The 25,474-nt window shown below is 39.5% G+C and overlaps 1 protein-coding gene and 1 long non-coding RNA gene across 6 annotated transcripts in view; one reads left to right on the forward strand and one right to left on the reverse strand.

The window, feature by feature from the left end:
• Nucleotides 1-25,474, reverse strand: part of LOC136384198 (uncharacterized) — a 211,715-nt gene that overhangs the window by 62,679 nt on the left and 123,562 nt on the right. The window lies entirely within an intron of this gene.
• On the forward strand, nucleotides 162-23,828 carry LOC136384194 (sterile alpha motif domain-containing protein 9-like). Of its 5 annotated transcripts, none has more exons than XM_066354294.1 (4): nucleotides 162-420; nucleotides 3,595-3,723; nucleotides 4,273-4,350; nucleotides 18,381-23,828. In XM_066354294.1, the coding sequence occupies exon 4, from the start codon at nucleotides 18,398-18,400 to the stop codon at nucleotides 23,138-23,140; it is 4,743 nt and encodes a 1,580-aa protein (XP_066210391.1). In that variant the 5' UTR covers nucleotides 162-420; nucleotides 3,595-3,723; nucleotides 4,273-4,350; nucleotides 18,381-18,397; the 3' UTR covers nucleotides 23,141-23,828. The 5 variants fall into 5 exon arrangements, with proteins under 5 accessions (XP_066210391.1, XP_066210392.1, XP_066210388.1 ...); XM_066354291.1 differs by having other exon boundaries at nucleotides 163-420; nucleotides 3,519-3,723; nucleotides 18,377-23,828; XM_066354290.1 differs by having other exon boundaries at nucleotides 163-420; nucleotides 18,377-23,828.

A 25,474-nucleotide genomic window follows, 5' to 3' on the forward strand; every position in this document is an offset into this window, starting at 1 on the left:
CTCTTTCCTTTTTTCTGTAGATCCTCCCTCCCCCCACCACCCCACCCCAGTTTCTTATTCTAATGACTTAAAATTCTGTCTGGTGAATAGTTTCTAAGCAATTGTTCAAATTAATTGACAGTTTTTGCAATGTCATTTTTGAAATGTTTTACAATCTTCTACATCCAATTAACTCTGTTCTCAAGCAAAACTGAAACTCTGCATTTCCACTTCCTCATTCTGCCCCTGCCTGCCGCTCCCACCCCCAGGAAGAGCCAGAGCATCCGCAGGCCACAACACTTACAGCTTCCTGGCTCCCTTTTCTTTTTAAAAAGGTCCTTACAATTATCTGTCTCCTCACCACCAGAAGAGGAATAAGAAAACAAAGGTTAAAAACAATTGTTTCTGATATAAAAGGAGGAAGTTTTCAGAAAAATCCTGGTAAGTTGCTAAATCATATTTTATTTTTATGCTTATGAAGGAACAGCTATTTTTTTAATGCCAGCTGTACATTTTATGTAAATATATGTGCTTGTACACAAATCGTTACTTGTAAAAATACTGAAATTAATTAGATATATGAATGGATAAATATATATTGCTATATTTAACTGAGGCTAACTTTTTAAGTGTACTTAAGAGGAGGAGAGTGTTTCTGGTTGTGTAGAGAGTGGGAAAGACGATTAGAGAAACAATGCAAAGACATTCCAGAATTATACATAAACGATCGTAAAGAAACCAAGGGTCATGTGCAATTATGCAAAATTCTGTCTTCCATAACTTAAATGTTACTAAAAGTTTTACGTTTCATCAAAGATACCTGCAGAGGCTATTTTTCTGTGTGTTTGCTTCAGATCCACCTCATACAGTAACCTGGTTAGAAACTAAATGAAAACCACCTCAGGAAAACGAAACTTAACTAGTTCATGTGTAGTTTCAGTTGTCAGGCCACCAGAGGAGTGTGCGTGCAGCTCTCCTGGGAGAGCCAGGATTCCGGATGGTCTTTCCCCTACTGTCAACTCTAACAGTCCCGCAGAGCAGAACTCCTCAGGGCACCAATATCTGGAGTGCTACTGAAACCCCCTGAGATGAGGGTGGGAGGGTACCAGAGCTTGTCCCTAAGGGCCCTGATAATTTGGCACGTCTGCAGTATCTAAAGAGAAAATACTGGAGCAACCGCTGGACAATGGTACCCTGTTGCTCCTTTGCCAATAATTAATGTTGCTATTATTAATAAAAAGATATATGTTCATGATTGTTTCAGAACAAAAAGCTGAGGGTCCCTAGGAAGCCAAGAGTTATGTCAAGTCACTCTCAAAATCTGTCCACACCAGTCCTAAAAACTTTTAATTTTTACTTACCTCCAACAATATATATGCAGATTCTCTTAAAGTTGAGAAAGTAGAAACTATTTAAAGAGTATTGCTGAATACAATAGTTTCAAATCATTATATGTTCACAACTATTAGCATGTAGGGGGAAGGGAGATGAGAAACCTTTGACCATTATCAGTCCAAGGCTATTTTTGAAGAGTTTAGTGTATTGACACAAGATACCTTCCCACCCAGGTGAGTCAGTCCAGATGTCTGGGGGAAAGTGATCTAGAACTTCTAGTCTATCAATATTCCTTCGTCCATTTAAGGGTGGAGGGGGTCATGTCCCCTGCCTGCAACCCCATCAGAAAGCTCCAAGTTTGGGGGAATAAATGTCAGTGACCTTACTAGAGAAGAGTATTTCTATCATCCTGGTATCTGTTAGCAGAACCTGAACAAAAGGAAGTTTGAGAGGGTGCTGTCACCTACTAGGTGGCACAAAGTGCCCCTTGAGGCATCCCCTACACTAGACAATAGCTCCCAACGAGGCAGTAGCTGTGTAGAGGCCAAAGAGCTGTAAGAAACAAGACATGGACTGCAGTGGAAATGTCCTGCTTCCTTTCTAGAATATTGACCCACGTTTGAATATTGTAATCACTGGTTAAATTAAAAGAGAAAATTTAGGCTCTGTCCTTTCGATCACTAGGATATTCCGGGAGAGGTGAATGGTTAAATTACTGAAAGACTCTGGACAAGGGAAGGAACTGTAGCATCAGACCTAAGCATGGGCAGAGGGGAAGCCCCTCGCCAGGATCAGCTTCCCTGAGCAGAGACGCTGAGGCTGTGCGCGAGGACCTGGAGGAGAACGGGCCCTCCTCTGGGGAAGAGCCGGGACGAGTATGGCCTCACTGTGGGACAGAGCAGAAAACTGCTAAGGGGTATTCGGAAACGGGGCTACCTAGAAGGACTGCAGGAGAAAACATTTATCAATTTCCCTTTGCTTTTGATAAAACTTCCGTTTCATTCTTTGTCACCACATGGCTGAAGCCAGAGTTAGTTCTGGTCTAACGCATAGGACAGTAGAGATTTCTCCAGATTTCTGTCTGGAATGTAAACCAAATGAAATAACTGCCCTCATCCTTTGACCCACAGACACGGCTAACTCAAGGGTTTTCAAAATTTCATTACTTTTAATTACTCCAGGGAAATATGTTAGTCATCCAACCAGCTTTTGTCAGGAAGCTACTGTGAGCTAGGCACCGTCAGACAGTGAACAGAACGCACCAACGTTCTTGTTCTCAGGAGGCACACAGAGCGATGGAGGGAACAGAAAGTAAACAAGACAGACAGGTTAAAATATATGGACTGATTGTGATAAGTCCTGAGTAGGTTTTTTTTAAGACGGAAGAACAGGAAATGTTGTGAGAGGAGATATATTTTCCTGTAGGCTGGCCAAGAAGTGACAGTGACAAGGTGACATTTGATAAAGGACCTGAGGGAAGTGTGGCCGAGAGCCAAACAGGTTTCCAGGACATTCCAGGGAGAGGAGACGGTGCCGTGCCAGAGCAGGAGCAGGTGCTGCCTGCTGGAGCAGAAGGAACCCAGGGGCTGGACCAGATTCACTGAGAGGAATACAAGTCAGAGGGCCTGACGGGACAGGATGCCAGGTCCTGGGAGGCCTTGTAGTTCATAATGAGCTGGCCTCTCAGAGTCAAACTGCAAAGGCACTGGGAGGGAGTCAACAGGATATCGGTGTGTCATTTACAGCTGAACAGGCTCACTGGCTGCCATTTTGAGAAGGCCCCAAAGGGATCAATACCGCAGAGGAAAACTAGTGAGGGGTACTCCTATAATCCAGGGAGAGAAGGTGGGGGCTTGGACCAGGTGGCAGTGGAGGAGGTGGTGGCTGGTGGCCAGATGCCAGACACAGTTTGAAGATAAAACCTGTAAGATTTGCTCCACATGGAATGTGGGATGTGGAAACAGAGAAAGAAAGAATGCATGTAACATATTTGTAGTTGCTTGTTTATTTTATTAAAAATATTTAAATATAGAAGAGATTGCTAGGTGAAGGATGTTCCTTTTGTTATTCTTTCAAATTCTCTGTATGTTTGGACATTTTCATAGTAGAAAGTTAAGGGGGAAATAGTTAATAAATAGTTCCTAAGCAACAATCCAATCAATTGCATTTTAATTTGCTGTGACATTATTTTTCTGATGTAACAGATTCTCAGTAACTACATCCTCAGGCACAAGTATAAAAGGACTGGGTCTGTTCTGCCTACATTTCTACTTCCTGTAGGGCTTTCCAGGGCACAACTCGCAAATTCTCAAGAAAGGCAACTAACCTAACAGCTCCAGATCAAAGAGCTTTATGGAGACCTATTTCAAGTTGCTGATATAAAAAGTGGACGTTTTCACAAAAGCCCTGGTAAGTTTCTAATCATTAAAGATGTCTGTTTCATCAACTTTCTTTAAAAGCTGTTTTTTTAACACTAATTATAAAAAATAATCAGAACTATAAAAATGAATATATTTTCAAGTGTACGCAAGCTATTTCTAACAAAACAATTCTAAAACGGATGAGAAATCTCACTGATTTCATACATACACATTGCTAGATGTAACTTAAGTTGACTGCAGAATTCTTTAAAAAAGAAACCTTCCCACAAGCAGGTGTAGTGTTTCTGAAGGTGGAAGGCTCTGTGGTCTGGATCGAAGAGCTAAGTAAAATACAGATCAGAAGATCAGGAACTGAAGCATACCAAACTGTGAGGAAAATTGTAGCCAGGTGCCACTATGCCAAACTGTCCTGTTGAATTCAAAATGATAGTAAATGTTTACACCTAAAAATTAAACCCTCCAAATTTTAATTATTTTATTTAAGGTTTTCCTTCATAACTAGCTTATACTGAGACTATGCAAAGAAATGAATAATTATAATGTGTCCTTTGTAAAATTAAACTAACTTGCTTTGTAGTTTCAGCTCTGAAGAACAGCAGAGCAGGGCGTGGACCAGCTGGCCTCCAGCCAGGAGTGCAAGAATTCTTTCCTGGAGGTAAGATCTCCTGTGGGCTGGGCACTGGCACTTGCCCTACCGGTTTGAGCCTTCCTCTGAGAGAGAAAATTACAGTCCTTAGGGAGTAGATCCTGAAATTAAGTACTCATAGGAGAACTCTGGGGTTCAAAATGGTCCCAGCACAGAATAAGGGAGTTAAGATGGAGGTCTTCTCCACCAGATCCAACCAGAGCAGCACCTTTAAACACGCAAAGAAGTAGAACAAAAACAACCACCACCAAGACAACTCTGGTTCTGGTCCAATTCCTACACCATGAATGGGAAAACAGGTGGGCTAAAAGGAGACATAATTTAATCATGACTTTATTTTCCTGATCACAACTGCTCCCTCATTATTTATACTAGGTAGCTTCTTGACAAATCCAAAGGTCCCTGTGTTTAAAACATATGCCAGCACAGTGTCTCCGGGCATATAGTGGCTGATAAACAGGAAATCCTTCATGTGCTGCTTCTTATAGAATGCTGGAGGACCCTGGCTAAGATAAGACACTGCCTAATATGTGAACAGAGTTTCTGAGGAGAGTGATAAAAACACCTCCAGAGGAGACTCCATCTGCCCAGAGTAGCAAGAGCAATCAACACAGCAGAGGGTGACCATGAGCCCCCTGGAAGGCTGGCTCCCTGAGAACCAGGACAGAAAACCCTGTATGAGAAGCATGTTCCCGCAGGGACTGGACCTGAGATGGCAAAGCTAATAAGGGTGTGAGGAGACTGGGGCTCGGGTTGCTGTGATGTGCCTGCTGGATGAAGAACATATGTCTAACCTTTCTTTAAAAAACATAAACTCCTCTCTCACTCATTATGACCATCTGACTGGGAAACTGGACTTGGTTCTGGTCTAATGGATTACAAAATGAAGAAATTTCAAAACCACAATCTCCTCACACCTGTTAAAATGGTTATTATCAAAAAGATGAGAAATAACAAGTGTTGGTAAGGATATACAGAAAAGGGAATCACTGGGCGCTGTTGGTGGGAATTCAAATTGGTGCAGTCACCAATGAAAAACAGTAGGGAGGTTCCTCAAAAAATGAAAAATAGAGCTACCATATGACCCAGCAATTCCACTTGTGGGTCTTACTCAAAGAAAACAAAAACTCTATCTCAAAAAGATATCTTCACCCCCATGTTTACTGTAGCATTATTATTTTTTCATGAAAAAAATATACCCAGTAGAGGGATTGCTGGGTCATTTGGTAGTTCTATTCTTAACTTTTTGAGGATCCACCATATTTTCTTCCATAATGGTTGTACTAATTTGCATTCCCACCAGCGTGAATGAGGGTTCCTTTTTCTCCACAGCCTCTCCAACACTTGTTATTACCTGTCTTGTTGATAATAGCCAATCTAACAGATGTGAAGTTGTATCTCGTAGTTTTGATTTGTATTTCTTGAATAGCTAATGAAGATCAACATCTTTTTATATATCTGTTGGCCATTTGTATGTCCTCTTGGGAGAAGTGTCTGTTCAGGTCCTCTCCCCATTTTTTAATTAGATTATTGGCTTGTTTGTTGCTGAGTTTTGTGATATTATATATTTGTTTATATATTTTGGATATTAACCCATTAACGGAACTTTTGTTTGCAAGTATCTCCCATTTAGTTGGCTGCCTATTTTTTGTTGTTGTTGTCAGTTTCTTTTCCTTTGCAGAGGCTTTTCAATTTGATATAGTCCCATTCATTTATTTTTGCCTTTACTTTCCTTGTCTTTGGGGTCAAATTCATAAATTGTTCTCTACAGCCAAGGTCCATGAGTTTAGTACCTATGTTTTTTTCTATGTAATTTATTGTTTTGGATCTTATATTTAGGTCTTTGATCCATATTGAATTAATTTATGTGCAGGGGGACAAACTGTAGTCAAGTTTTATTCCTCTGCATGTGACTTTTCAAATTTCCCAGCACCATTTATTGAAGAAGCTTTCTTTTTTCCATTGTATATTTCTGGCTCCTTTGTCAAAGATGATTTGTCCATATATATAATTATATATAGTTTTATTTCTGGGCTCTCGATTCTGTTCAATTGTTCTGTATGTCTGTTTTTCTGCCAATACCATGCTGTTTTGATTATGTGGCTCTACAGTATAGTTTGAAGTCAGGTAGTGCGATACCTCTAGTTTCTTTTTTTTCTCAGGATTGCTTTGGCTATTTGGGTTTTTTTATGGTTCCATGCAAACCTGGTAACTTTTTGTTCTATTTCTTTAAAAAATGACATTGGGATTTTGATGTGGATTGCATTAAATTTGTATATTGCTCTGGGTAATATGGCCATTTTAACTATGTTGATTCTTCCAATCAATGAACATGGAATATTTTTCCATCTCGTTGTGTCTTTTCCAATTTCTTTCAATGATGTTTTGCAGTTTTCAGTATATAGGTCCTTTACATCCTTTGTTTATTCCTATTTTATTTTGTTGTTGTTGTTTCAATTGTAAGAGAAATTGTTTATTGTAGTTCATTTTCCAAAATTTCATTGTTGGCATATAGAAAAGCAATGGACTTTTGTATGTTGATTTTGTATCCTGCAACTTTACTGTTATTGGTTTATTGTTTCTACTAGTTTTTTGGTGTAGTCTTTGGGGTTTTCTATATACAGGATTATGTCATCTGCAAAAAGTGATACCTTTACTTCTTCTTTCCTGATATGGATGCCTTTTATTTCTTTCTCTTGCCTAATTGTTCTGGTAAAACCTCCAGAACTATGTTGAATAAGAGTGGAGAGAGTGGGCAGCCTTGTCTTGTTCCAGCTTTGAGAGGAAAAGCCTTCATTTTTTCACCATTTAGTATAATATTAGCTGATGGTTTGTCATATATGGCCTTTATTATGTTGAGGTATTTTTCTTCTATTCCTATCTTATTGAGTGTTTTAAACATAAAGGGATGTTGTATCATCGATGTCTTTTCTGCATCTATTGACAGGATCATATAATTTTTGCCCCTTGTTTTGATGTGGTGTATTATGTTGATCAATTTCCATATGTTGAACCATCCTTGTGCTCCTGTAATGAATCCCACTTGATCATGATGTATTATTTTTTTAATGTGTGTTGTATTTGATTTGCTAGTATTTTGTTTAGGATTTTTGCATCTGTATTAATTAGAGATAACTGTTTTGTAGTTTTCTTTTTTGGTGTTGTCCTTGCCAGTTTTGGGTATGAGGGTTATGTTGGCCTCATAAAATGTGTTAGGGATTATTGCTTCTTCTATTTTTTGGAAGACTTTCAAAAGGTACCAAAATCTTTGAATGATAGGTACCAAATCTTTGAATGTTTGGTAGAATTCACTAGTGTAGCCATCTGGTCCTGGACTTTTGTTTTTGGGAAAATTTTGATAGTTGTTTCTATTTCCTCCTTGCTTATAGGTAAATTTAGGTTTTCCACTTCTTCGTGACTCAGTCTAGGAAGATTGTATAGCTCTAAGAATGCATCCATTTCCTCTAGGTTGTTGAATTTGGTGACATATAATCTTTCATAATATTTTACTATGATCCTTTGTACATCTAAGATATCTGTGATAATTTCTCCTCTTTTATTTTGGATTTTGTTTATATGAGTCCTTTTTTTTTAACTTAGTGAGTCTAGCCAGTGGTTTGTCGATTTTATTAATATTTTCAAAGAACCAGTTCTTTGTTGTATTAATTTTTTCTATAGTGTTTTTGTTCTCTACTTCATTTAGTTCTGCTCTAATTTTTACTATTTCCTTTCTTCTACTGACTTTAGGTTGCCTTTGTTTTTCTTTTTCTAGTTCCTTAAGCTGTGATGTTAGGTTGTTTACTTAGGATCTCTCTTGTTTCTTGATATAAACCTGTAATGATATCAACTTCCCTCTTATTACTGCTTTTGCTGCATCCCAGAAATTTCAATATGTTGTGTTGTCATTTTCATTTGTCTGTAAATATCTTTTGACCTCTGCTTTTATTTCTTCTTTGATTCATTCATTTTTTTGAAGCATGTTGTTTAATTTCTACATTTTTCTAGGTTTTTTTACTTCCTTTTTACAGTTGAATTCTAACTTCAAAGCCTTATTATCATAAAATATGCTTGGTATAACTTCAATCTGCCTAAATTTGCTGATGTTAGTTCTATGACCCAACACATAGTCTATCATTAAAAAGGTTCCATGCGCACTAGAGAAGAATCTATAAGCTAACGTTTTGGGATAAAAATGTCCTATAAATGTCTTTTATATCCATTTGATCCAGAGTGTCATTTATGGCTGATATTTCTTTAATGAGTTTCTATTTGGATGATATATTTAAAGCTGTCAATGGTGTGTTGAAATCTCCAAGTATGACTGTATTTTTGCCTGCTTCTGTTTTTAGATCAGTTAGTAGATCTGTATATATTTTAGTGCTCCCTGGTTCAGTGCATATATATTAAGAAGTGTTATGTATTTTTGATACAGTGTCTCTACTATCATTAGGAAATGTCCATCTTTGTCTCTGATTACCTTTGTCATCTTGAAGTCAGCACTGTCAGATATGAGTATGGCAATCCCTGCTTTTCTTTGGATATTATTTGCTTGGAAAATTGTTTTCCAAACTTTCACTTTGAGTCCACTTTTGTCCTTGCAGCTTAGATGTGTCTCTTGAAGACAGCATATGGCTGGGTTTTGCTTTTTGATTCAATCTGCTACTCTATGCTTCTTTATTGGTGAGTTCAGTCCACTTACATTTAGGGTAATTATTAACACTTGAGGATTTCCTATACCCATTTTTTGTTTTGTTTTCTGGTACTTCTGTGTCTCGTTTGGTCCTTCTCTTTAGTGCTTCTGTCAGTTGCTTTTGTTTGGTGGTATTCCATACTTCTTTCTCTTGTTTCTTCTTTTTTTGAACTGTGTATTTCAGTAGTGGCTTTTTCATGAGTGGTTACCATTAGGTTATTTTTTTTTTAATTTTAATAAATAAATTTTTATTTTAATGGGATGACATCAATAAATCAGGGTACATACATTCAAAGAAAACATTTCCAGGTTATCTTGTCATTTAGTTATGTTGCATACCCATCACCCGAAGAGAGATCGTCCTCCGCCACCCTCCATCCAGTTCTCTCTGTACCCCTCCCCTTCCCCCTCTCCCTCCTTCCCTCCCCCCACCCCCATAGCCACCACACTCCTGTTCATGCCTCTTAGTCTCGCTTTTATGTCCCACCAATGTATGGAATCCTGTAGTTCCTGTTTTTTTCTGATTCGCTTATTTCAACCCGCACAATGCTACCAAGACTCCACCATTCCACTATAAGTGATCCGATGTCACCATTTCTCCTAGCTGAATAATATACCATGGTGTATATGTGCCCCATCTTCTTCATCCAGTCCTCTATTTTTTTTACAGTGATTAAAAGCCTTTAAGCAAACTCTTGGCCAATACAGCAAGAATCCATAAAAGAGTAGTGTCCTTAACATGTTCCCCAAGTCCAAGTTGGCCCCATCACCATGCCAAATCCCTGAAAAACACAACCCAACCACAGTTCAGTCTGTTAGGAGCTGTCACAGGGAGCAGGAGTCCAGGAAAGTTCCCCACAGGAAAAGTCCGCATGGCACTGGAATTGTTGTCACCATTCTATACTTTGCAGCTCATGTCCAAGTCCCAATGACCGCTGCTTCTAGCTGGTAATGATTCAGGTAGACTGGAAAAAGCCATTTGCAGCATGCGTGGATATGGAGCTTCTGTTCTCCTCTGCCTGGAGAGTTGAGACCAGGTTGCTTTTCCCTGGAGCTCTGTGACTGTGGCCTGGTAGAGAGAACCTTGGGATACACTAAGCTGGGTGGCAAAGGTAAATTCATAATACAAGTTGGCAAAAGGAGGAAAGAGAGCTCTAAATTAAGAGTAGGTCCCAGCCTGAAATATGAGTGGGGCATTGAGGTAGGAGGGATAAAGGAAACACTATATATTAAGCAAAGCAGCAGAAAATAGGACTATCAACACCCACAACAGAGATCTTTGAGGGAAGAATAAAAAACCTGACTATTCAGGCAAAACATAGTTAAGTGGCCCTTGTGTGAATGAGATCAGTTTACCTGCTTCTTGGGAGAAATACCCTAGGCTCGTCCACAGTGTCATAGATGGGGCCGACGGCCCTGGGCACCTTCAGCCTTCAGTGGCAAACCCCAGCTTTCTGGGCAAGGTTAGGTCATAGGTGGCTGGAGCAGGGCTGGAAGAGACTGAACCCTCCCTTAGAGGAGCGAGGGGGAAGCCCACCTTCCAGTATCCCTGTTTCCTCACAGCAGAGGCGTGTAAGCCTGGCAGGCTTTAGCTCAATGACCTTCCTTTCCACTATTGAAGCAGGACCCAGATGGCATCCTATGAGACCCCTTTGGGGTGTTGGAGCCTTTAAGGGTGTATCCTAAAAGCTGGTAGTTTCCCCTGATCTCTATTGGGTTTTTTCTGCCTCTAGGTATCTTAAAAGCCATTCTCAGAAGATCTCGCTGAGGGGTTTGAGGATCCCCATCCGCCTATATAAATCTTTTCCATATATCTGGAGCTATTTGGAAAAAAGACAAAACAGTGTTATTAGCTAGATCTAATAAAGAAGGTAGTAGTTTGCAGGTGAAAAAGATTTGGTGTCTCCTGTTCATCAGCATTCAAAAGAAATGGAAATTTTTTTTTTTTTTAAGTAAAAAGCATGATATGGTAGACCCGTTGGAGTCATTGGCCTGGTGTGCAGGATTCCCGGGTTCGATTCCCGGCCAGAGCACACAGGAGAAGCGCCCATCTACCTCTCCACTCCTCCCCCTCTCCTTCCTCTTGGTCTCTCTCCTCCCGCCCACAGCCAAGGCTCCACCGGAGGAAATCCACCCTGGGCACTAAGGATGGCCCCATGGCCTCCGCTCCAGTTGCTAAAATGGCTCCAGTTGTAACAGAGCAACATCCCAGATGGGCAGAGCATTCCCCCCGGTAGGCATGTCAGGTGGATCCCAGTCAGGCACATGCAGGAGTCTGTCTGACTGCCTCCCCATCCCCATCCTCAGAAATATACAAAAAATAAATAAATAAAAGAAAAAATACTAAAAAAAAAAATAATAAAAAATAAAAATAAAAAAATAAAAAAGGGGGGGGGCATTCCCTTGGGCTAAAGCTCCAGGGAGCATGGAGTGAGCTTGAGTATGTCCTATGAAACATGGAGCTCTATGTTTACATATAAGTCTTTGAAGAGGGAGGAACTGCTGAAATAGTTTATCAGCATTTGTCCCTAAGACAGCAGTCTTTATAGTGGGAACACCATACGTAAATATTTGCTGTCTGTCTATAGATTAAGGGGGGAATATGGCAAATGCTGAAAAGCCATGATCTTTGTGCCCCTCCCCTCCCCCAGCCCCCTCCCTCTCCTCCCCCCACCCTGTAACCCCAACACTGTTGTCCATGTCTCTGAGTCTCATCTTTATGTCCCACCTATGTATGGAAACATATAGTTCTTAGTTTTTTCTGATTTACTTCTTTCACTCAGTATAATGTTATCAAGGCCCATCCATGTTGTTGTAAAAGATCCTATGTCATCATTTCTTATGGCTGAGTAGTATTCCATAGTATATATATACCAAAGCTTTTTAATCCACTCGTCCTCTGATGGACACTTGGGCTGTTTCCAAATCTTTGCTATTGTGAACAATGCTGCCATAAACATGGGGGTGCATTTCTTCTTTTCAAACAGTGCTATGGTGTTCTTGGGGTATATTCCTAACAGTGGTATAGCTGGGTCAAAAGGCAGTTCGATTTTTAATTTCTTGAGGAATCTCCATACTGTTTTCCACAGTGGCTGCACCAGTCTGCATTCCCACCAGCAGTGCAGGAGGGTTCCCTTTTCTCCACATCCTCGCCAGCACTTATTCTGTGTTGTTTTATTGATGAGCGCCATTCTGACTGGTGTGAGGTGATATCTCATTGTGGTTTTAATTTGCATTTCTCTAATCATTAGTGATGTTGAACATTTTTTCATATGCCTATTGGCCATCTGTGTGTCCTCTTTGGAGAAGTGTCTATTCATTTCTTTTGCCCATTTTTGGATTGGATTGTTTGTCTTCCTGGTATTAAGTTTTACAAGTTCTTTATAAATTTTGGTTATTAACCCCTTATCAGACGCTATGTCAAATATATTCTCCCATTGTGTAGTTTGTCTTTTTATTCTGTTCTTATTGTCTTTAGCTGTGCAGAAGCTTTTTAGTTTGATAAAGTCCCATTTGTTTATCCTGTCTTTTATTTCACTTGCCTGTGGAGACAAATCAGCAAATATATTGCTGCGAGAGATGTCAGAGAGCTTACTGCCTATGTTTTCTTCTAAGATGCTTATGGTTTCACGGCTTACATTCAAGTCTTTTATCCATTTTGAGTTTATTTTTGTGAGTGGTGTAAGTTGGTGGTCTAGTTTCATTTTTTTGCAGGTAGCTGTCCAGTTTTCCCAACACCATTTGTTGAAGAGGCTGTCTTTACTCCATTGTATTGTCTTACCTCCTTTGTCAAATATCAGTTGTCCATAGAGCTGTGGGTTTATTTCTGAGTTCTCTGTTCTGTTCCATTGATCTATGTGCCTGTTCTTATGCCAGTACCACGCTGTTTTGAGTACAATGGCCTTATAATATAACTTGATATCCGGAAGTGTGATCCCTCCCGCTTTATTCTTCCTTTTCAAGATTGCTGAGGCTATTCATGTTCTCTTTGGTTTCATATAAATTTTTGGAATATGTGTTATATATCTTTGAAGTAAGTCATTGGTATTTTAATTGGTATTGCATTGAATTTATAAATTGCTTTGGGTAATATAGACATTTTAATGATGTTTCTTTTTCCTAACCATGAGCACGGTATATGCCTCCACTTATTTGTATCTTCCCTGATTTCTTTTATCAATGTTTTATAATTTTCTGAGTACAAGTCTTTAATCTCCTTGGTTAGATTTATTCCTAGGTACTTTATTTTTTTGGTTGCAATGGTAAAGGGGATTGATTCCCTGATTTCTCTTTCTGACAGTTCATTATTAGTGTATAAAAATGCCTCTGATTTCTGAGTATTGATTTTATATCCTGCCACCTTGCCAAATTCTTTTATCAGGTCTAGTAGTTTTTTGACTGAGACTTTAGGGTTTTCTATATACAATATCATGTCATCTGCAAATAATGATAGTTTTACTTCTTCTTTTCCAATTTGGATGCCTTTTATTTTTTTTTCTTGTCTGATTGCTGTGGCAAGGACTTCCAGAACTATGTTGAATAAGAGTGGTGAAAGGGGGCACCCCTGCCTTGTTCCTGATCTTAAGGGGATTGCTTTTAATTTTTGCCCATTGAGTATGATGTTGGCTTGGGTTTGTCATAGATGGCCTTTATCATGTTGAGGTATGTTCCCTGTATTCCCACCTTGCTGAGAGTTTTTTTTTTTTTTCTTTCATTTTTCTGAAGCTGGAAACAGGGAGAGACAGTCAGACAGACTCCTGCATGCGCCTGACCGGGATCCACCCGGCACGCCCACCAGGGGTGACGCTCTGCCCACCAGGGGGCGATGCTCTGCCCATCCTGGGCATCGCCATGTTGCGACCAGAGCCACTCTAGCACCTGAGGCAGAGGCCACAGAGCCATCCCCAGCGCCCGGGCCATCTTTGCTCCAATGGAGCCTTGGCTGCGGGAGGGGAAGAGAGAGACAGAGAGGAAAGCGCGGCGGAGGGGTGGAGAAGCAAATGGGCACTTCTCCTGTGTGCCCTGGCCGGGAATCGAACCCGGGTCCTCCGCACGCTAGGCCGACGCTCTACCACTGAGCCAACCGGCCAGGGCTTGCTGAGAGTTTTGATCATGAATGGGTGCTGGACTTTATCAAATGCTTTTTCTGCATCTATTGAAATTATCATGTGGTTTTTCTCCTTTCTTTTGTTTATGTGATGAATCACATTGATTGATTTGCGAATATTGTACCAGCCTTGCCTCCCAAGAATAAATCCTACTTGATCATGGTGTATGATTTTTTCCATATATTGCTGGATCCGGTTTGCTAATATTTTATTGAGGATTTTTGCATCTAAGTTCATCAGGGATATTGGCCTATAATTTTCTTTTTTTGTGTTGTCTTTGCCTGGTTTTGGAATCAGAATTATGCTCGCCTCATAAAAGGAGTTTGGAAGTCTTCCTTCCTCTTGAATTTTTTGAAATAGCTTGAGAAGGATAGGAGTTAGTTCTTCTTTGAATATTTGGTAGAATTCACTTGTGAAGCCATCAGGCCCAGGACTTTTCTTTTTTGGGAGTTTTTTGATAGCTGTTTCAATCTCATTTGTTGTAATTGGTCTGTTTAGGTTTTCTGATTCTTCCAGATTGATTTTTGGAAGATTATATGATTCAAGGAATTTGTCCATTTCATCTAGGTTGTCTAGTTTTTTGGCATACAGTTCTTCATAGTATTTTCTTACAATATTTTGTATTTCTGTTGTGTCTGTTGTTATTTCTCCACTCTCGTTTCTAATTTTATTTATTTGAGTCCTCTCTCTTTTTTTCTTGGTGAGTCTTGTTAAAGGTTCATCGATCTTGTTTACCTTTTCAAAGAACCAGCTCCTGGTTTCATTGATCCTCTGTATTGTTTCTTTAGCCTCTATGTCATTTATTTCTGCTCTGATCTTTATTATTTCCTTCCTTCTACTAGCTCTGGGCTTTACTTGCTGTTCTTTTTCTAGTTCTTTTAGATGCAGGGTTAAGTTGTTTATTTGAGCTTTTTCTAGCTTGTTGAGGTATGCCTGTAATGCTATAAACTTCCCTCTCAGGACTGCTTTTGCTGTGTCCCATAAATTTTGAGTTGATGTATGCTCATTATCGTTTGTTTCTAGGAATTTTTTAATTTCTTCTTTGATCTCAATGTTAACCCATTCATTGTTTAATAACGTGCTATTTAGTTTCCAAGTGTTTGAATGTTTTTCAATTTTTCTATTGTGGTTGATTTCTAGTTTAATGCCATTGTGATCAGAGAAAGTGCTCGATATGATTTCAATCTTCTTAAATTTGTTGAGCCCGCTTTTGTGCCCTAACATGTGGTCTATTCTAGAGAATGTACCATGAGCGCTTGAAAAGAATGTATATTCTGCTGTTTTAGGGTGAAAGGTTCTGAAGATATCTATTAAATCGAGTTCATCTAATGTGTCCTTTAAGTCTGCTGTTTCTTTGTTAATTTTCTTTCTTGAGGATCTAACCATTAGGTTATTAAGAGCCATATTTCCATATGTAGAAGAGTACTTTGTCTTATGAGTTCTCCTGCACTCATCCTTTTTTGTTACTGCAGATCTTTATCCTCTCCCCTTTTATGTTATTGTTGTCACAGATTATCCTTGTTTTTATTGTGACTTTGTTGGCGCTTTTACTTGCAGTTTTGTTTTGTTATTTGTATCTGGTTGAATAACCCTCTTGAGTATTTCCTGCAATGGGGGTTTTCTGGTGATAAACTCCCTCAATTTATATATGTCTTTAAGTTTTTATTTCTCCTTCATATTTGAAGAATAACTTTAATGGATATAGTATTCTTAGCTGGTAATTCCTCTCCTTCAGTATTTTGAATGTTTGGTTCTACTCTCTTCTGGCTTGTAGAGTTTCTGCTAAGAAGTATGATGATAACTTAATGGGCTTTCCTTTATATGTTATGTTTTTCTCTTCCCTAGCTGCCTTGAGGATTTGTTCTTTGTCATTGATTTTTGACAATTTTATTACAATGTGCCTTGGAGTATGTCTGTTTGGGTTGAAGTTACTCGGTGTTCTATTTGCATCTTATATTTGAGGCTCTAACTCTTTCCATAGGCTTGGGAAATTCTCATCAATTATTTGTTTGAATAGGCTCTCCATTCTCTTCTTCCTCTCTTCTTTTCTGATATACTCATTATTGTTATATCGCTCTTTCTGATGGGTCACCCAATTCTTATAGAGCTCTCTTATTTTTTAAATTCATGAGTGTCTTTCCTCTTCTCTCTGGAGCATCTCTAGTTGCCTATCTTCAATGTCACTGATTCTTTCCTCTGTCTGGCTTGTTCTATTAGCTAAACTTGCTACCTGAGTTCTTGATTCATGTATTGAGTTTTTCATCTCTGTTTTTAAAGTTTCAATCTCCTTGGTGAGGTATTTGTTTTGTTAATTCATTCCTTTTCTGAACTCAATAAGTTGCTTGTTGGTGTTTTCTGGTATCTCGTTGAATATTTTCAGAACTTCAATTTTGAGTTCTCTATCATTTAATTCCAAGGTTTCCATGTGATGAAGATTTTTTTATGGAGATTTTTTCATTTTCTTTTTGAACTATGTCTCTGTCGTGTGTAGCCATGGTAGTCAATTTCTTCTTCCTTGATGGCAATGAGAGTGTTTGTTATTTTTCAGAATCCTAAAAACAACCCCCACAACAATGAAAAATTAAAAATATAAAAATTTAAAAATAGTAACAAGTAAAAGAGAATAACCACACAAAAAAAAATAAAAAAAAATAAAAAACAAACATAACACCCACAAGGAATAAAAAATATAAAAATTAAAGAAAGTGATATTCAAAAGAGAAAACAAGAATAAGAAGGAAAAAAGGGGAAGTAAAGGAAAAATAAATTTTGGTTTTGTGGTTACTGTTTTTCTTCCAGTAGGTGTTGCTGTATTATAAGTTTCAGCTCTGAAATTCCTGAGCTGTTCACCACTGAGATGTTACTGTCATAACGATGTAAGCAGGGCCACAGTCATACTAGTGGATGGGGCAAGCTGTGAAGGCTTTACAGCTTTGGTTCAGCTTTACAATTTTCCAGCTCTAGCTATGGTGATCTCAGGCCTCCAGGAACTCCTCCCCATTTCAACAGCCCTGGGGACTGGACGTGGAGTACCTCTATTCTTCAGAGCAGAGAGTAGTTCTAAAGAGCTAGCTGTGGGGTTTGTCTCTGCCATTCTCCATACCTACAAAGTGAGGGAGGTGGGATCTAGGAGGCTGGGTGGGGGATGCACTTTAGTTTTCTTTGTCTTTTCCAAGTGCAGGCTGTAGGCTAACTGCAGGGACATGACCCCATGCTCTGGCTGCTTTGGTTTATCTCCCCCTCTGTCCCTCTATCTCACCACTCCTCCCAGCAGTAGGAGACCCACTCACTCCAGGTTTCCCTCTCTGTACCCTTCAGACAAAACCCAGACAGCCCAAGCTTCCCTCCTCCCCACAGTCCAGCAGAGAAACAAACAAACAAACCAGTCACTCAGGGTTTATTTCCTCCCCACAGCCAACCACAAATGCATTTTATTTTCTGCCCCCCTTCTCAACCTGTCCCACCTTTAAACCATTCAGTGCATGAATCTTTCAGGTAATTCTATGAGCCCAGCTAGGGTTCTTTCACTGCATTATAGTTGTTCAATTTGTTGAAATTTCAAGGGAAGAGATCAGGAGTATCTTTCACACCACCATTACTCTGACATACAATGAAGTTTCCTATTTTTTTCCACCTCCACTTACCCAATTTCCTATTTTAAAGATTTTTTGCAATATGGGAACCAATTTCTTTATTACTTAAGATTCTGGTTTTGAGTTACAAAGAAAACCAATGTTCACCAACTTAAGCTTAAAAGGGAATATTATTATAACGATAAAGGGATATGTCACCCCAGTTAACAGCTAATTCTAACTTCATAATTACAATTATAATCACTAGGACAGTGGTTGGCAAACTCAGTCAACAGAGCCAAATATCAACAGTACAATGCTTGAAATTTCTTTTGAGAGCTAAATTTTTTAAACTTAAACTATATAGGTAGGTACATTGCTTATTGAGGTAGCACCCACACATGATATTTTGTGGAAGAGCCACACTCAAGGGGCCAAAGAGCCGCATGTGGCTCATGAGCCACAGTTTGCCAACCAGGGATCTAGGAATCAAGGTCACTCATCAGAAATAAAAACTGTAAAACTAAGTACTAAGCAGTTTTAAGAATCATCCTTGAACAATTATTTTGTACATGCTGTTTAGATTAAACTATATACATAATGGACTGTGTGACTTTAATGATAAAGTATCACACTAAAATACTTATTGTATTACTTTTTTCAAGGAAGAAGGCTGCAGCTGCGATATGAGTGAACAAGTAAATCTACCTGAGATGATCAAAGACTGGAACAAAGAGCATGTGAAACAATGGGTAATCAAAGACCTTAAGATTGATGAGAAATACGGGCAGATTCTATTCAATGAAGAAGTGACAGGATTAGTCCTGCAGGAATTAAGTGAAAAGGACCTTAGAGACATGGGACTACCTCGGGGTCCAGCACTTTTGATAAAACGTACGTATGACAAATTGAATAATAGTTTCCCTGAAAATCACAATCAGGATGCTGGGCAATTAGATCCTACAAAACCCTCCAAAAAAGGACACCATAAAAAGTCACAACAAACAAAAGAAGAAGAGAAGCAACCAATGCCACCCAATACTGATCATAATCTCAGAGAGATCGGAGATACCAAGGAACAAGTTCTTGTAAAAGAAAATGCATTAAATGAAGTAGTGACCGCTAAAGACAAAAGAAAGAATGAGCCAAAACCTGAACGGTTGACTTGTATACCATATCCTTTTGATCACTTCCATAGCAGCCATCGTTACATAGAACATTATGTTCTACAACCTGAAACAGGACCACTCAATCTAATAGACCCAGTACATGAATTCAAAGCCTTCACAAATACAGAAAATGCCACAGAGAAGGACATTAAGATGAAATTTAGCAATGAAGTCTTCCGATTCACATCAGCTTGTATGAATTCACGCACCAATGGCACCATCCATTTTGGGGTCAAGGACAAACCCCTCGGGGAAATTGTTGGTGTGCAAGTCACCAATAAAGAAGCCTTCATTGACCACTTCAATCTAATGATCAAACAGTATTTTGAAGACAGTGACATTAGTGAAGCCAAGAAGTGCATTCGACAGCCAAGGTTTGTGGAAGTCCTACTACAGAACAATACACTATCTGACAGATTTGTCATTGAAGTAGACGTTATTCCAAAATACTCTGTCTGTAAAGAAAAGTATTTTTACATTAAGATGCAAAACTGTAAAGATGAAACATGGAAACAAAACCAAGATATTTCACTGTTTGTGAGAGATGGCGCAAGCTCTAAGGATATCCTGGCCAATGTCAAGCAACGAGATGTGGATTTCAAAACATTTTTTAGAAAACTAAATTCACTGGCAGCATCTAGAAAAGAGGCTGAAGAAGAATGTGAGGTGAAGGCACACAGGATGGAGAGTGAAGGACGAAAGCTGGTTAAACTTCTCATAGGAAACCGAGAGTCACTGGATAATTCATACTACAATCAGTACATTCTTGTAATAAATAAATGCCATCCAAACCAAACAAAGAACTTCGATTTTCTAAAGGAGATTAAATGGTTTGCTGTGTTGGAGTTTGATCCTGAATCTGAGAGCAAGGGAGTGGCCAAAGCTTACCAAAAAAGCCGAGTAGCAAACCTTCACTTTCCAAACCAGTATGAGGAAAATACAACTACTCTAAGTGAGAAAATTTCTAGTCTGAACCTTTACGATCAGACCAGCTGGATCTTCTGCAATGGCAGGTCAGACTTGAAAGACGAGAGGTATAAGCCTCTAGAACCATGTTTATGGCAGAAAGAAAGAGCTTCTGAAGTCAGGAAAGTGATTTTATTTCTCATAGATGAAAATCTAATGAGAAGAGGGAAATTTTTGGTAGTGTTTCTATTACTCTCTCCAGTGGAAAGCCCAGGAGACCCACTCATTGAAACCTTCTGTGCTTTCTACCAAGCCTTCAATGGAATGGACAATATATTGTGTATTTGTGTAAATTCACAAATTTATCAACGATGGAAAGATCTACTACAAGTAAGACAGATAATGGCAGATGAGTTAACACAGCACAGTATTTCCACTTTGAATTTAGAATTGATAAACAGTACTATCCTTAAACTAAAACCAGTCACTGAGTCATCAAGAAGGATTTTGCCCTCCAGGGGTTTGTCCTCAGTTTTCCTAGAGAAAAAGGAAGAGGATATCTTGACTGCACTGGAAATTCTCTGTGCAAATCAGTGTAAAGACACAGATATCGAGAAAAATGAATCTAAATTCGAAGAATTTAAGAAAACAAAAGAAGAGCACTTTTATCGAGGTGGCAAAGTATCCTGGTGGAACTTCTATTTTTCTTCTGAAAACTATACTTCAGCCTTTGTCAAAAGAGACAGTTATAAAGAACTTAAAGATCTGATATGTCAGGCAGAGTCTTCTAAACCAGCATTTGTAAAAATTATCAATCTTTATCATCATCCAGGCTGTGGGGGTACTACATTGGCTATGAATGTTCTCTGGGACCTAAAGGAAGACTTCAGATGTGCTGTGTTAAAAAACAAAGCAATTGATTTTGAAGAAATTGGAGAACAAGTAACCAAGTTGATTACCTACAAGGCAAACAGCCATCAGGATTACTTCCCTGTACTTCTCCTAGTGGATGACTTGGAAGAACAGGAAACTGTCTACATTCTACAGAATACAATCCATTTCATCTTAGCAGAGAGGGGTTTGCGATATGAGAAAACACTGGTAACTATCTTAAATTGCATGAGATCCAAGAATCCTGATGAAAATGCAATATTAGCAGACAGTATTGCACTAAAATACCAGCTTTCTCCCAAGGAACAAAGAGCTTTTGAGGCCAAACTGGAGGAAATTGAAAAGCAACACAAGAACTGTGAAAACTTTTATTCATTCATGATCATGAAAGGAAATTTTGATAAAATGTATATAGAAAATGTAGTCAAGAATATCCTAAAAGGACTGGATACTGACAGCAAGGAAGCACAGCTCATTTCTTTCCTGGCTCTGCTCAACACTTATGTTACTGATTTTACCATTTCAGTGTCACAATGTGAAATATTTTTGGGAATCATATACACTAGTACGCCCTGGAAACCAGAAAGCCTCGAAGACAAGATGGGAGCCTATTCTACACTCCTGGTAAACACAGAAGTTGCAGAACACGGGAGATACACAGGTGTGCGTATCATTCACCCTCTGATTGCCATCTGCTGTCTAAAAGAACTGGAAAGAAGCTATCAATTGAATAAGTGCCAAATTACATTAAAGCTATTAAAAGAGAACTTATTCTTTGTTTCTGGAATAGGAAGAGACAAATTTCAACATGACGTGCAAACTCTTCTGCTTACAAGACAGCGCAAAGAGTATGGAGACGAAACAGACACTTTGTTTTCTCCGTTAATTGAAGCTTTACAGAATGATGAAGTTGAAAGGGTCTTGACTGAAGGAAGTATCCGATTCCCACAAAATGCATTTATTTGTCAGGCCTTAGCAAGACATTTCTACATTAAAGAGAAGAACTTTGACACTGCTCTGGATTGGGCAAATGAGGCCAAAAAGAGAGCACCTAAAAATTCCTATATCTCAGACACACTTGGTCAGGTCTACAAAAGTAAAATCAAATGGTGGTTGGATGAAAACAAAAACCGTAGGGATATCACTGTTAATGATCTAACACATTTCTTAGAGGTCGCTGAAAATGCATCAAGAGCTTTCAAAATATCCCAAGAGCAAACCGATACGAAAGATTATGAAACAGCGACCTGGTCACCACAGAAGTCCCAAAGGAAATATGACACGTATAATACAGCTGGTTTCATGGGTGAAATAGAAGTTGGCCTTTATGCTATTCAGATTCTTCAGCTCACTCCCTGTTTCCACAAAGAAAATGAATCATCTAAAAAAATTATGGCAGAATTTTTATCAGGAAAGGGGAATATTCCCACAAATCCAAAAAATTATTGTGCGGCTCTTAGTAAATTCACATCCTACTTACAAAATTTACAATCGGATATGAAAAAGTGCTTTGACTTTTTTTCTGATTATATGGGCCTTTTGAAATCAAGGAATATCCAAAAAGAAACAGTGGAGATCTTTTTAAGCAAGAAAATCAGTGATTATATCAAAAAATACGTGGACCTCTTCTGCCAGTTGGATCCGAGTCTATTACAAAGCAAAGAGAGTTGCCTACTCCAAGAGAACTGCAGGAAAGCTCTAGAAGCTTTGAGAGCAGAAAGGTTTTCTGGACTTCTAGAATATCTTAATCCGAATCACAAACAGGCTGCAGACATTATGGAAAGCATAGTGAACAAATATGCTTTCCTCTTGCAGCAAAATCCAAATAAACGGCTGACAAAGGAAAAGCAAAATTTCATTTTGGCCAACATCATTCTCAATTGTCTAAAACCCAACTCCAAGTTCATTCAGCCATTTAACAATCTTAAAAAACTGCTCCGAGAAGTGCTACAATACACAGAACAAAGCCATCAATATCCAGACCCTTATTTCTTGGCCTGCCTCCTGTTCTGGCCAGAAAATGAAGAGCTAGATGAAGATGCCAAACTAATGGAAAAATATGTTTCTTCCTTACACAGGTCCTTCAACAGGCAGTACAGGAAGATGTGCAGGTCCAGGCAGGCAAGCACACTCTTCTATCTGGGGAATAAGAGGGGTCTCAATAGTCTTGTTCACAAGGCCGAGATAGAGCAGCACTTCAGTAAAGTAAAAGATGTAAATTCTTTCTGGCAGAGTGGAGATGTGTGGAAAAAAAAGAAAGTCAAAGACCTCCTGCGTCGTCTCACTGGTCTGGCTGAGGGCAAGAACATCTCCATTGAATATGGAACAAAGGAAAAAATAAAAATACCAGTGACATCTGTTTATTCAGATCCACTCAGAAGTGGTAGGAACATAGAAAGAGTGTCCTTCTACCTGGGGTTTTCCATTGAAGGTCCTCTAGCATATGATATTGAAGTTATTTAAGAAGACATATTAGGTCATATGTGTTTACTGAGATTTATCTTTATGTTTTTCCCTCTATTCCCATGGCTTTTTTTTTTTTTCTGAAGTTGGAAACGGGGAGGCTGTCAGACAGACTCTCGCATGTGCCGGACCGGGATCCACCCAGCATGCCCACCAGGGGGCGATGCCCTGCCCATCTGGGGCATTGCTCTGTTGCAACCAGGGCCATTCTAGCGCCTGAGGCAGAGGCCATGGAGCCATCCTCAGTGCTGGGGCCAACTTTGCTCCAATGGAGCCTTGGCTGCAGGAGGGGAAGAGAGAGACAGAGAGGAAGGAGAGGGGGAGGGTGGAGAAGCAGATGGGCGCTTCTCCTGTGTGCCCTGGCCAGGAATGTAACCCGGGACTTCCTGCACACCAGGCCGATGCTCTACCACTGAGCTAACCGGCCAGGGCCTATTCCCATGGCATTTTGATGGCATTACTGGTTTACTTCTAATCATATATTTTGCTTTTATCTCCCCAAATAACTTATAAGCCTTGGAGAGGCGAGAAACATGTTTATACACACAGCTTGTCACACAGTAGAGTCAACTGTTTAATGTTTTAAACATGAGCTTTCAGACTAACATATCTAATTTTAAAGTTTCAATTGATGTCCACTGGTCACATCATTAGTGGTTACAGGTCAATAAAATGTGTTTTAATTCTATCACTCTTATGAATTTTTTGAATTAAGAATTATTTCTTCACTGTGAAAGCAGAGATTTAAATAAGATGGATATGGAAAAGGAAGCCCTTCCTTGGTTTATAAACTCAGACGCAGAGATCCACACCAGAGCACCACTTACCTCATCTTGATATCAATAAAATATACTGGGAGGCCCTGGCCAGTTGGCTCAGTGGTAGAGCATTGCCCAGTATGTGAATGTTACAAATTCAATTCCCAGTCAGGGCACAGAGGAAAAGTGACCATCTGTTTCTCCATCCCTCCACTCTTCATTCAGTGTCTCTCTTTCTCTCTCTCTTCCCCTCCTACAGACATGGCTGAATTAGTTTCAGCAAGATGGTACTGCATGCTGAGGATGGCTCCATGGAGCCTCCATCTTAGGCATTAAAAATAGCTCACTTGCCGAGCAATGGCCCCAGTGTACAGAGCAACCCCAGTAGGGGGCTTGCTGGGTGAATCCCAGCTGGGGTGCATGCAGGAGTCTGGTTCTCTGTCTCCCCTTCTCGCATTAAAAAAATACACGTAGAGGTAACTATTCTGTTCCCACCCTCCATTTACCCATCCATACATACAAATCTTTGTATTCCTTGCCCTTCTCTCAATTCATTGCTTGGGAGGGTGGAGAGAGAAGACAACCAACTAGTCACAAGCTTGAACTCCATCCATCCTCTTGAGCCCATTTACAGATGAAACTGTTTCTTGGTCCATTCTTGTCTCTGTCAACACAGTCTTATTTCCACCTGTTCTTCAGAACTCATCTCCCTGGCTTCAATTTTTACCCTCTTTACTTCTCAGTCTGTGCTATATGAATGCTGTTCTCTCTGGAAAATATTCCCTTATATTCATTTAACTGTCAGAATATAGCTATTCTGATTTCTCCATCACAACTCAGTTCAAGTAACCAACCACCTGGATGTCTTCCTTGACCACTGTAACCGCTGCCTGATTGGACGACTTCCTCATGTCAATATGTGCTCTCAACTTTCCAGTGCCAGGAATGCCATCTGGAAGCCTGTTCCTAGACCTACACCAGCCAGAACAGCCTCAAACATTATTCTAGAGCTTGGATTTTTAAGAGATATCTATTGCCTATGAAGCGAAACACATGCTAATATAGATTAAATTGACTACTTAACAAATAGACATTTATTTATCCATTACTTTACATTTCCTTACAATGTAACTTAAGACATTCCAGGCTTCAAACCCATTCCTCTTGTCATCAAGATGTCTATTTCCTATCAGGGTCTCTTTCACCAGTTTCTGTGAACCTCTAAGGAATACTAACATGGTCCACAAACATACATCCCTGTTGCCAGAAGCCGCATCTACTGCCAATCCTGCTCCAAATTACTGCTTCACTCTTCTGAAGTCCACCTGTCCGTCTGGTAGCAGGCTCTCCCAAGGGGCTGCACTCCCCAAAGTGCTCACAGGACAGTCCCTTACTCCTTCATAACTCAGCTAAGATCGGGCTACAGTATTTAGCAACACTTAAATAAAGGCAGATGCAAGAGGGAAAAAAGGAATATACTAGAAGGAAGAAACACTGTTACGTGTTCCTGTTATCCTTGACTATCTTTAGAGTTTATGGGCTCAGCCCCTATCCAAGACTTTTAAGGGGCTTCCCT

The sequence above is a fragment of the Saccopteryx leptura genome, chromosome 12, assembly GCF_036850995.1.
Source record: "Saccopteryx leptura isolate mSacLep1 chromosome 12, mSacLep1_pri_phased_curated, whole genome shotgun sequence".
In the NCBI taxonomy this organism is placed as follows: domain Eukaryota; kingdom Metazoa; phylum Chordata; class Mammalia; order Chiroptera; family Emballonuridae; genus Saccopteryx; species Saccopteryx leptura.

What these genes read in the sequence shown, in the direction of transcription:
- LOC136384194 (XM_066354294.1), top strand. Translation starts at nt 18,398, where the DNA reads ATGAGTGAACAAGTAAATCTACCTGAGATGATCAAAGACTGGAACAAA.